This window comes from Pipistrellus kuhlii, unplaced genomic scaffold (genome assembly GCF_014108245.1).
Source record: "Pipistrellus kuhlii isolate mPipKuh1 unplaced genomic scaffold, mPipKuh1.p scaffold_m20_p_2, whole genome shotgun sequence".
Taxonomy (NCBI): domain Eukaryota; kingdom Metazoa; phylum Chordata; class Mammalia; order Chiroptera; family Vespertilionidae; genus Pipistrellus; species Pipistrellus kuhlii.
This window is the reverse complement of record NW_023425515.1, coordinates 185,587,748-185,599,928: the sequence shown is the minus strand read 5'-3', so window position 1 is coordinate 185,599,928 and position 12,181 is coordinate 185,587,748. Positions and strand designations below refer to the sequence as shown.

The window sequence follows — 12,181 nt, the reverse complement described above, 5'->3', positions numbered from 1 at the left end:
GTGGAAACTTCAGTCAAATATGAATTTAAACCCTAGCTTTTCACCTCTACTTCCTGCAGCCTACTGCGAGTCCTTTAGCCTCTTGGAGCCTCAGTCTCTTCATCTGTAAAAAAGGGGCAAGAGTGTGTTGCCCAGATGTTCTCAAAAGGATCAAGGTAATGTAGGTAAAATGCACAGTAGTGCATTCTGAAAACAGAGCGGCATTTGGCCGTGCTGTGCCCCTCAATGCCATTCATCTGCTGAAAGGTGGTAGGGTTATTTGTGTATCGGGCTGAGATGCCACTTTTCCTCCTGAACCAGCATCTGAAAGAGTCTTCACTAAATGTGTGACATCACATCTGCTATGAGCTGGAAGAGCATTCCAACGTCTGGGAGCAGAGACCTGGAATTCCCACGCCAAGTGAGACACCAGCAGCTCCGCTCCAGGGCAGCTCAGGCTCAGCACTCAGCGGCTCGGTTTCACTCTTTTCCTGTCCATATCCTCGATCAGGGTGCAATGCCACCCACCTTAGGCTCAGGAGATCATGTTTACACCTTTAAAAGGTAATGTAAAATAAAAAGAGAAAGCAGCAGGGACTTATGTAGCCTGCAGAGCTTAACATTTTTACTACCTGGCCTTTTACAGAAAAGCCCGCCAATCCCTCTCTAGGTGACTGAGTTTGTACAGTTTCGCTATGTAATATAGAACTTAAGTGAAAATGTGAAAAAAAGAAAAGAAAAAAATAAGAAAATGTGATCCTGTTGATTAAAAAAGAATACTGTGCCGGGGCCGGTTTGGCTCAATGGATAGAGCGTCGGCTTGGGGACTGAAGGGTCCCGGGTTCGATTCCGGTCAAGGGCATGTGCCTTGGATGCGGGCATATCCCCAGTGGGGGGTGTGCAGGAGGCAGCTGATTGATGACTCTCTCTCGTCGATGTTTCTAACTCTCTATCTCTCCCTTCCTCTCTGTACAAAATCAATAAAATATATTAAAAAAAAAAAAAAAAAAAAGAATACTGTGGAGAATAACCTTTCTGGAGCTTTTTCTTGCAAGGCTGGTTGATTAAGTGGCCACTCCTGTTGGCGGTGGGTGGGAGGCAGGACTTGATGGGAGAAGGAAGAAGAGGTAGGGATCTAACCAGAACCGGTGAAACCACTTCCTGAGGAGCAACTCAGGAGCAGCAAAATGTCAGCTCCACTGTGTTAAGGACCTCGACTTGTCCTGCACTGTGACTGGTCTGGAAGCTGGGACCCCCGGGCATCAGGTAAGAACTGGGTCAGACATGCAGTATGAACAAGAACAGAGGGGTCTTTGAAGATACGCTTGGGTTTGATTCCTGGCTCAGCCTCTTGCCTGGGACAAACACCTTTATCTGAGCCTTAATTTCTTCATCTGAAAAGTGAGAACTAAAACAGCCATCATGTTTGTGGGGATTTGTGACATGTTGGAAATGCCTGGCATGGTGTCTTACTCACACTAGGTGCTGTCCAACAGCACCTGCTGCTGTCAGGAACCATGGCATGAAGCAATGCACAGATAAGGCTACTAATGACAGCATTTTACCACTAAGCCATCTCCTCACTGACCCAGCTAGAAAACTAGTGCCCAGCATCTGCTCTGGGTGCAGAGAATTTTAAAGAGCTAGGCAGGCCAAGTAGTAGGTTCCAGGGAATCTATGGGCCTGGCCCCTCTCTTATTTGTGATGGGCTCATTAAACCGTGAGAGCTCAAGGCACCAGGAGCAAGGAACTCACAGGTCTCGATACTGGTCAAAGGCATTGTTGGCTTCCACCTCCAGCTTCCTCAGCCGAGCAGAAGGCATGGCCCCATCTTCCAAGGGAGGGTCATACTTGTTACTCCATGGTGACCTGGAGGAAGGAAGGAGAAGGAGGTGACATGTATCATTTTGGGAAGACACCACCTGTGACCCGTGAGTCCAAGCCCCAGCTGTCCAAAATTTCAGAGAAAAAGCCACTGCTCACAGCGAAGATTTTCCAGGCCCTGACAACAAACGCAGCATTTTTGAGGGCTCAGCAGCAGCCCGCTTGGGTATGAGCCCATGGTCCACCTCTCACCAGGTGTGCTTCTGGCAAGTGACATGATACCTCTGTAAAATGAAGCTACCACATTCTCCCCATGGGCTGCTGTGAGGAGCAAAAGAGAAAATACAATCTGAAATGCCTGGGCCAGAGCCTGCTATAGAGTGAGTGTTCAACAACTGTGCTTTCTTTCTTACCCCCTTTCTAATGTCCCCGTTTTCACCACTGTACCGACCAAGAGAGATGCCCTCTCTCCTCCCTGACCTGCTGCAGCTCAGGGGAAAGTTTCACTCCAAAGACCTTCTTACACAGTTACGGATGAAGAGAAGCTGCTTTAGGGAAGTGAGCAAGAGACTAGGCCCATGGAGACGCGGATTACACATAAGAAAGCCATCAGGTTCTCCGCGGGACAGAGAGCAGCTTTCCCAACGCCGAGGGCCATATACACATAAGGACTGCTAAATGAGAACCAGTCTCTGCTTTGCCAGCCCAAAGGCTTGCCGCATTTTAAAAAACATTATTTGCCACATCAGGAAAGCATTTCATCACACAGAGTACTGGGAGGGGGTTATAAGGGAGCTGTCTACTCATTAAACCCTGCAGGTGGAGTTCAGAGAGCTGGGGGTTTGCAGAAGGAGAGACAGTAAGAAGGTGAGCGGAATGGGAAGGAGAAAATGGGAAATGTGGACAAAGCCCTTTACACCCTGACACGTCATCCGCTGTGAGAAGCCCACACTACCCTTCCCGTCTCGCCTGCTGACAGCACACCTCAAATCACTGAGGGCGCAAAGGAACTTTTCAATTTGGGATGGACGTTAAGGAAAAATGTATCACAGTCTCCTGAACCCGTTTTACTGAATCCTGGGCACAAATCAATCTCTTCTTGATAACTGGCACCCCACCAGGCATCCTACGTCAGCAAGCAAGGAAGACCTCTTCCTTCTTGATCAAGGGTGCCAGACGTTTCTGGTCATCCCTCAAAACAGTGCTGCTCAACAGGATTTCCCATCGCAACAGAAATATTCTCCGTCTATGCTGTCCAAGATGGCAGCCATGAGTGTGTGTGGCTACTGGTACATGTGGCCAATGCAACTTGAGGAACTGAAATTTTCATTAATTTAATTTGAATTAATTTGAATTTGGCTAGCCAACTCCAGAACCTGAACTCCAACAGGGCGAATCTTTTGTCTTGTTCTCCATCATGTGATCAGCACCTAGAACAGTGCCTGGCACTCAACCACATGCTAATTTTTAAAAAGTGCTGTTCAAAGAATAAATCAATTCTTATATATCACTCTCCAAAGCAGAGGTAACATCCCCCCCGCCCTGTCCCCTCACTGCCACACAGATGTCGATTCTAACCATAGTCTACCCCTCCCTCGCCCCAGACTGCAAGAGAATGTTGAGTAGTGAGCCTGTGCGGCTTGCCCTCACACCGCACCTAGCACCGAGTCCTGTGCAGTAAGGGCTAGTGACGTACAGCGCGGGGTGGGGAAGAAATGACCCCCAGGTTCACAGTCTGCTGTGCTCCTGCTAACCAACAGAGATGGAGCAACTTTCTGCATTTCCAGAGACAAGGCAGACCTCTCCGCAGAACCAGAGACAAGGTGCAGTTGAAGGGTGCAATCACCTCCCGATTTGAAAACTAGGCTTGGTAGTTCCAGTCGCCAGTGGGTGTGGAAAACCACCTGAGAGCGAGAATCTGAGCCCCCTCCCCCTACAGGTGCTCTCTGAGTCTCCTCAGCGCACTCAGGCTCTGGCCTCCAGCCCTTCGCTTCCCCAGTGAAGCGGCCGCCGTCTTGTGGGCCTGAAAGACGCGCCCAACTGGCTTTCATTTAAAGGCGACCTGATTAGACACAAGAGCCCATCTTTCCTGCAGACTGGGAGCCTGGAATTTTCAAGAAGCCTGTAACTCACATTTCTCCTGGCTCACAGACGACAGCATTTCAAGCTGTTAGTCCTGGAGCCGGGGTAATTGTAGCTGGGGGGGAAATCATAACATTACCCAGAATATTCTGTGTGGAAGGGGCACTCAGAACACATTTAAGAGCTTAAACGGAGGCCATTTGAAAAAAGACAGATGGACAGGAACACTTAGATTTCAAAAGTCAGGCCTTTCATTTCCCTCAGAGAATGCTTTTTGTTTCAGCTAACAGGTTTCAAACAGTGCTGCTGGCAACGGCCACGCCATAAGGATCTTATTTAAGCAAACGATCAAACAGGATGGAAATGTGTGGGGAAAATCAGAAGGCCTTGAAGTTTTATATCAAAAAGAGGGAAAAGGGAAGAGAAGTCCTGGGCTCTGACACCAGGCTCCTCTGGAGTGCCTGAGGAACCAAGTTTAGAGCTGGCAGGATCACCCGGAGGAGAGGCAGATACCAAGTCCCCCAAGGATCCCGGCCTTGGCATGGATGTGGCCGTGATCCCAGCCTTCCACAGGCTGCTGGGGAATAGCTGCCTCACACAGCAAGCTGGAGTTTTCAGGTGGAAAAAGGAAACATAATGACCTTGACTAAGAATGACTCAGTTCAAGGTTCACCTCTTCCAGGAAGCCTTTGAACCCTGCCTGGTGAGGCTGCTTGTCCTTAGACCCTCAAGGGTCTTTCTCTCAAAGGGCTGGTCCCCCCTCTCCTAGGAGGTTCCCAGCGATGACTGGACCTGGGCCTATGCTCACAATTGATGCTTCACCACTCTGTGCTGGCCACTCCCACCTGCACCTCCCTCTCCACGCAGGCACCGAGGCTATGGACAGTCTACTGGACATCTCCACATTCATTAAAGGGCATCTGGAGCTTAAAATGCCCCCAACCCAGAAACTCCCAGAGTCTTCTCCACCTCGATAAACAGTGACCCCACCTTCCAACTGCTCAGGCCAAAGCCTTGCAACTGCCCTTCATATCCCATCCATGTGCACACTCTGCTGGCTCAGCTTTTACAAGTAGACTGCTATTCACCCTCTCAACTCTAGTCTCTGGTCTGGCTTGGATTAGGCCAAAATACATTCTCTACCTAACTTCCATTTGAAGCTAAAAAGGGATCTGAGACATCCTTAAAAATCTCAGCTCAAGGTGGTTTGGCTCAGTGGATAGAGCATTGGATTGTGGATTGAAGGGTCCCAGGTTCAATTCCAGCTAAGGGCACTTGACTGCGTTGTGGGCTCGATCCCCAGTGTGGGGTGTGCAGAGGCAGCCAATCAATGACTCTCTCTCATCACTGATGTTTCTATCTATCTCACCCTCTCCCTTCCTCTCTGAAATCAACAGAAATAAGATAAACTGCGAAAAACCTAGCTCAAACATCACCTCCTTCAGAAAGCCCTCTTGGACTCAACCATGGTCTCTTCTATGCTATCCTCAAACCCTGAATAAGCTTGGCAGTGACTGCATGAATCATATCATACAATAATCGGCTGCTGGATACATCTTTGGTGCTAGACCAGTGATCACCCAGAGTAGGGGCTTCTGTCACGTTATTTATTGCCCTCAGCATGGTGATGGAAAAGAGAAAGGAGAGTTGCGTATTTGTTTGACAAAGCGACTTTCAAATGTCCCTTAAGCACATAGGCCCTCCCTGTGCTCAGGAGCCCCATCACATCCACATCTTGTACCCTGCCTTTTGCAGGACTGAACTATGACACTGCTCACATCCCTTCCCCTTAGACTGTGAGCTCCACCAGGGCAGAGGCCTTTTGTTCATGCTACATCTCCGATCCTGACTGAAGGCACTCCACAACAGCTGGCTGACTGCAAGGAAGAAAGGAGGAAGAGAGGGAGGAAGGACTAACAGAAGGACAAATGTAAACAAGGTCGGTGGGCTGCTGCCTGTCCATGTTCAGTAGTCCAGGTGCTGCCATGTGGCACTGACTGCCCAGGGTGCGGCCTGGAACGACTAAGGGCAGGAGCTCACCTATAGGAGTCCCCGTCTCTGTTGTAGTCACACAAAAGGTAATCCTTTCCCACCACTTTGTCTCGGGCGATTTTCAGTGGCTGGTCAACAGAAGACAGGAGATCTTCACATAGACTGGGAACCTGGCAGAGAGAAAGGAAAAGGCAGAAACAGGGGTTAAAATAACACATCAGATCCAGGCTGGCTAACGGCAACTACAGCCAGATCACGGTCAGCATATTTAACATCTGGCCCTTGGTATCCTGCCAGAATCATGGGCCTGCTCTTTTCTTTTCCACATGTGTCTGACACCAACTGTGTCCCTCTATAAAGAAACCTGTTCTTGAATTACAGTGGAGCGTGATTTCCAATACAGCCTTCCTTCCAAATCTGCGTGCTTTAATTACCTGGTCGCCAGGGTGGTCTGGTACAGTTAAGTATGTATTTGCTCATATTGGTCTCCGGTGGGCAAAGCACAAGCTGAAGTCCGAGAAGAAGGTAAACATTTTAAACACACAGGAATCCAGAGCTCTGAGAAGAGTAGCCCGTCCATGGCGGCGCACTCCCACAGGCTCCCATGCTGGGTGCAGTTTCCAGTACTTTCCAGGCCCCTGGCCAAGCATTACCAGGTTGATTTGTAGAGTCAACCTTACCTGCTGCAAAGACAGGGCCACACCAGCTCCCGCAGCCCGGAGCTCTAGAGGGCTTACTGTACCAGGGTGACCTGCCTGGGACCACCTCAGTGAGAAGGGGGGCCCAAGGTCTTGGGGGCAGGGTGACGAATCTTGGGGCAAATGCTGCTTTTTGTGACGCATGCTCCTACTAGTCACCAGGCCACTGGCCTCTTCTTCCCAACCCAAACATCAATTTCCACCAAAATATTCCAGGAAGGGATGGCAGCACTTTCAGAAGTGGATTCCTTCAGGCTTGAGTCACTTCCATGCTGTATTTTCAATGTGCTGACTTATTCGTTTCATGGGTCTGGGTTTATGGAGGCCCCACCATATCGTTTACCAGGCAAGTGGCTGCCAACTGCACCAATAACCCTTCCAAATGGAAAAGTTAACTCATGTGGCCAGGACACCCAGAACAGCGGCTCGGGAGAGGGGCCAGCAGCTACAGCAGTTCCTGTGTTCTCCTGGGGACCCTCTCCACCGCCAGAACGATGGGGACAGAGACTGCCACCACCTCCGACGCCCGGCCTCACGGGCCTCTCAGCTCCTCTGCTGAGCCCGGGTGCTGCGGAACTCAGCCTGGAAGGCCTGTCTGGCACAACTAGAGGCTCACATCAAGTCTGGCCTCAGTGAAATGGCGGGTTTCTTCTCCACAGAGCAGCATGTCACCTAGCAACCAAGAGGCATGCACACCATGAACCCCTGGACACAACCTGCTTACTTTCAGAATCCCCTCTCCATGAACATCCGCCTGTGTACCCCCCTCCACCAAACAAAGTGACAGACAAAAACGGATCCCCTCCCTCAAATGGGGCTATTTTCAAAGTTAGTTTTGGTGTTGATCATATCAACCCCACTACCATTTCCAAGTGTCACACACAGGCTAGGCTCTCTACAGATGGCATATTGTCTGCTTTAAGCTCACCCCTCATCCTGTGAAGTTGTTAAGTGTTACCCCTATTTTACAGGTTTGAGAACTGGGGGCTCAGAGTCATTAAGGTGCCCAACGACCACACAAGAAGCAAGGGGTAGAGACAGAAATCCCCTCTTCAGACCGTAACTCTGGTTTACTGGCAGCTAAGAGGAAAGACCATGCACAACAAGGCACACACTGGTGGCAAACACCCTCTCCCACCTCCCCCACCTCCCCCCCAGCTCTGGGTGGCCTCAAGCCTGGAAGAAAGTCCTGGCCAAGGCAAGGGAGATTTTAACAGCTTCCACCCAAAGCAGCTGGGATCTGGAACTGGTCTGGTTTCCTGTTGTTGGCCCCGTAAAACCACCCTGGGCACCCAGGGGCCTGCCTCTCCGAGTGTCACTGTTTATTCTGTTGGCTGCTGTCTTGGCTTATCTAGTGGGCCCTGCTTTTGTCTAGAACCCACTTGAACTGGTTGGGGCCCTGACACTATTGGCCCAATGTATCCTGGATTACGCTGAAGACTAAGCAAACGGCTCTGTAGTCAAGACTTCCTCACTCCACTGCTTACTGGCCTTCTGGCCTTGGGTAAGTTGTTTGATTCTCTACTAAGACTGGATTTCCTCACCTGTAAAGTGGGGACAACAGAAACCAACCTACTGTGATTGGGGGGGGACCTGAGCTAATGCATCGGCAATCAGTGCAGTGTAAGGGGAAGCATGCACACTAGTAGCTGACATATTTATCCCCTACTCCCCCTGTTGTACTCAATCCTATGTGTTGTCCATTAGCCACACCAGCCTAGATCACACCTGAATTCTCCACACTGTTTTGGGTGCTGGATAAAAATGGGCCCCTGAGAACCCCGTTTTTCTTAACCCCATTCTGCCTGGAGCCACCAGCTTCACCTTTCCAACCAGTCATGCTGCTTGCAGCTAAGTTTCCCAACACAGGAAAGCTTAAAAGATAATAGGGTTTGGTATGAAATGGGTGAGACTTCATTCCTATCCAAGAAGTTAATCCACAGATCAAAATTATTTGAAAAATTCCTTCCTGGCACTTACATGAATTGAATTACATTTTTTTCTCCATTTGCTGTCTGTCTCCCTCACTAGAATGCAGACTTTACTGAGCAGGGACTTCAGTCTTGTTTGTGGTTCCATCCCCAGAGCCTATGGCAGTGCTTGGCACACAGCAAGTGCTCAGCATATTTGGGAGGGAGGGGGAAGATTTACAACATGGAGCCTCCCAAACACCAACCGGCTTTAAGAAAAATTTACTGTAAGGAACTCAACTTTGATGACATCAATGATCAATGTCACTTGTGGTTCACAAATAGGAACCAAGATGTCATACAAATGCTCTCGATAAAAAAAGTTTTCATTGAAATCCTGGCATTTTATTAACAGACGACCTGGAGGCCAACCTGTGAACAGGAGACCTGGGCTCCAGCCTGTGCTCTGCTGCTGACGGGCCATACAATAAATAAGCACAGAAGGCGAGCTCCACCAGACCTGCCTCCGTGAAAACACTCAGGAAAAGACTAATCTAGATGACAGTAATTTCTTCATGACATTTAATTTCTTAAATGCAGTCCTTTTTCAGAAGAACCCCCTCACCCTTTGTTTTAAGATGTCCTTAATTTTATAAAACCATAGATTTGTTTTGTTTTTGTTTTAAAGATTGACAACCCAATGAATTACCTACTCCCCCTCCCCTTTTTTATGTTTCTTGCCCGTGTGTGTGTGTGTGTGTGTGTGTGTGTGTGTGTGGTGGTGTGGGAGAGGAGAGAGTGGAGAGTGGAGAGGAGAGAGGGAGGAGTAGCAGACTTTGATCTAGAAAATGGGGTCCAGGGTGCCCAGTGTAAAGGATGGAAAGAATCCTCCCATTTTGTAATCAATGCCCTTCACAGCATAGGCAAAACAGATTACGGTAACAGTGCAAAGAGTTGATTTGCGATACCAGCTGTCATCAATAGCCACTCTTGTCACTGCTCAGCCTGCCTTTCCTTTTCTTATCACAGAGCTCCTCATTCCACGTAGTTTGGGCAAGGCTGGTCTCCCCACCACAGCCACGGGCCAGAGGATGGCCGCAGCCTAAACAGCCTGGGCTTATTCGGGGAAGGAACTCTCCTAGGAATCTTCTCCAGGGGCTACAGGAAGGTGCGTGCCTTCCTTCTCTCTGCCAGGGAAGCTGGGATGGGGTCAGGGTCCTAGGCTGTAGCGGGCGTCAGAGAATGCCTGCCAGAGCTTCTGAGCACTGGGGAGCCCTGAGATATTATCTGAGGTCCCAGGTCCAGGCACCCTTGAAGATCTGTCAAAGTTCATGGCCAGGTACTAATCAGCTTCAGAAAAACATACATCTGAACGATCGCTAAAAATAAATAAATAAATAAACAAATAAATAACAAACAAATAAATAAATAAAATAAATGGCAGTGCACAGAAAAACACATAGAACTCAAGAAAGGCATATGATCTGCCCTACCATGCAAAGTACCTGGGGTATAAGGCTGACTGATTCTTTACACAATTCTCACCTTTTGGATAAACTCTGAAGGTGGACCATATTTTTGTATTCTCTTTCCCTCCATCAGTCCTGTTTCTTTGTTCCAAGATAAAATGCTCTGGGAGAATAATCTTACTGTCATCATGTGGAATACAAAGCATGGACTACACAGTGTGCTTACAGATTTGTGCAAAGAGCAGCTGCCCAAGGGTGCATTAGCCATGACCTGGCACCTAGTGCCCTTAATCCCACTCCACCTCACCCCTTCTCCTCCTCCTCCTCCCATCTCTCCCATCCTTCCACCTCACTCCTCCACTTCTGTCTGAATCCTCTCAAACCACCACACTGCCTACTCACTGCTCCCTGAATACTCACCTTCCACTAAAAAAAAACTTTCTATTTAGGGTTGTTGGATAAAATAATGGATTGGCCAATTAAATTTTAGTTTCAGATAAATGATGAATAACATTTAGTGTATGTCTCAAATGTTACATAAAACATATTTTCACTTGCTAAATCTGACACACACACACACACACACACACACACACACACACACCCTCCCCTCCTCTCAAATCCTACCATCCATTAGGGCCCAACCCAAACTCTAATTTCTTTACCAAGATGTTACATTCTTTGGAATTCCTGCAGTAACACTGATGTCAACTGAATCCCAAATGCTTTGGGGACGGAAGTTCTAACATTGTCATCAGCTATCATTCTACTCCGCCCTCACTATTTATCATTCATACAGAGCAAAAACCAGTCCCACAGGACCAGCTCAGGGACACGCACACGAGTGCTCCAGTGCGTCTGCAGACTTCTGAGGAAGTATTAGTCTGGTGATCCAAGGTCTCATTATAAACCCAGGCCAAAGGCAGTTCACCTCTGTAATCTAGTCAGTCACTGAATAACCCCCTCCTACACTCATCCCCAACCCTACCCCGCCTCCTGGTCATGTCAAACGCTCAGGAGAAATCACATTAAGTCTCACGGATCACGAGTTTGCACAGCAATTTAAGAGAAAGGACGATCCAAACAAAGCCGAGAGTTCATGCTGGGGTGCGTGTATCATGGGCTCGGCTGCCTCTGAAGCCAAGGAGTGCCTCTAGCGAGGACCTGAGATTGGTGCCAACGCCTCAGGGCTAATGATTTCTGTCCAAACTGCTTAACAACCTGTGTAAGGGACATTCAGATAACACCAAAGGTGTCAGACCAATCCAGATTGCTGGGGGGGGGTTAAACTTAATTCCAAATGACATGGAATAATAGACAACAGTGCACTGGCCAGGACCCCGTTTCTGCCGTCAGGTCTGGTGGTGGGGTTCAGGGCCCCATCCATTTCTCCACAGCCACAACATCCCAGGGAGCAGGAGCCACCACGCCCTTCCTACTGAGACCCTCACTGGCTCACTGGTGCCCACAAGAAAGACAGAGGGAAAGGGAAATAAAGTGAGATTGGGCAGAAAGAGAAAAATCTCAGAAGCAAGGAAGAGGTTAGGATGCTATTAGCAATGGCCTCCGTGACACCTTAGTAACAATGAGGAAAAGATGAGGAGAATGTCATAGCCAACAACTGGCAGTGCATGCCAGGCACTGTGACACTATAAACTCTACCTCTATTCCTCCTGCAATCCTCACAACAGTCCTATATGTAGGCCCATTTCCATTCCTATTTTAAAGGAGGGGAAACAGGACCTTAGAGAAATAACTGGCCCCCAGTCACAGAGCTACTAGCTATGTCTAAGAAAGGACACATGAGACACAGTAAAGCTGAGGTTTTTTTTTTAAAAAAATCACATCTTGCTATTGCTCCAAAACAGAATACTTTTCTACTATCTAACCCAACAGCTGATCACATGAAAAGAGATACAAATCAGACGTTTCCGGCCACAAGCAAGGTTTGTGTTTGTGCCGCCATATGGTTCTACTTTGCTTCTTCCCTTCTCCATTAGTTATTAATGTTGAAAAAAATTGTTCAACCAGAAAAAGAAACTTGAGACAAACCCTTAAAAAAGCACACAAGCCAGACCAGTTCAGCTCCACGGATAATCTAATCCACGGCGCCCTGTCTTTAAGAAGGGCACCCTTGTACCTTGGCTTTTTAAAAAATGGCCAAAGGAACACATTCCATCTTTTGATCTGCCGGCTGGCTGCGAGCCCGCCACCAGAGAGATAAGAA

The 12,181-nt window shown here is 48.5% G+C and overlaps 1 protein-coding gene across 5 annotated transcripts in view; it reads right to left on the bottom strand.

Annotated features, from left to right (window-relative positions):
• CAPZB (capping actin protein of muscle Z-line subunit beta) overlaps window positions 1-12,181 on the bottom strand; it is a 116,747-nt gene that overhangs the window by 30,099 nt on the left and 74,467 nt on the right. For all 5 annotated transcript variants that reach the window (XM_036448625.2, XM_036448626.2, XM_045585102.1 and 2 more), the window contains exons 3-4: window positions 5,926-6,047; window positions 1,735-1,848 (exon numbers count right to left, since the gene is read on the bottom strand). In XM_036448625.2, the coding sequence (XP_036304518.1) occupies window positions 1,735-1,848; window positions 5,926-6,047 (236 nt within the window). The remainder of the gene's footprint in view (window positions 1-1,734; window positions 1,849-5,925; window positions 6,048-12,181) is intronic.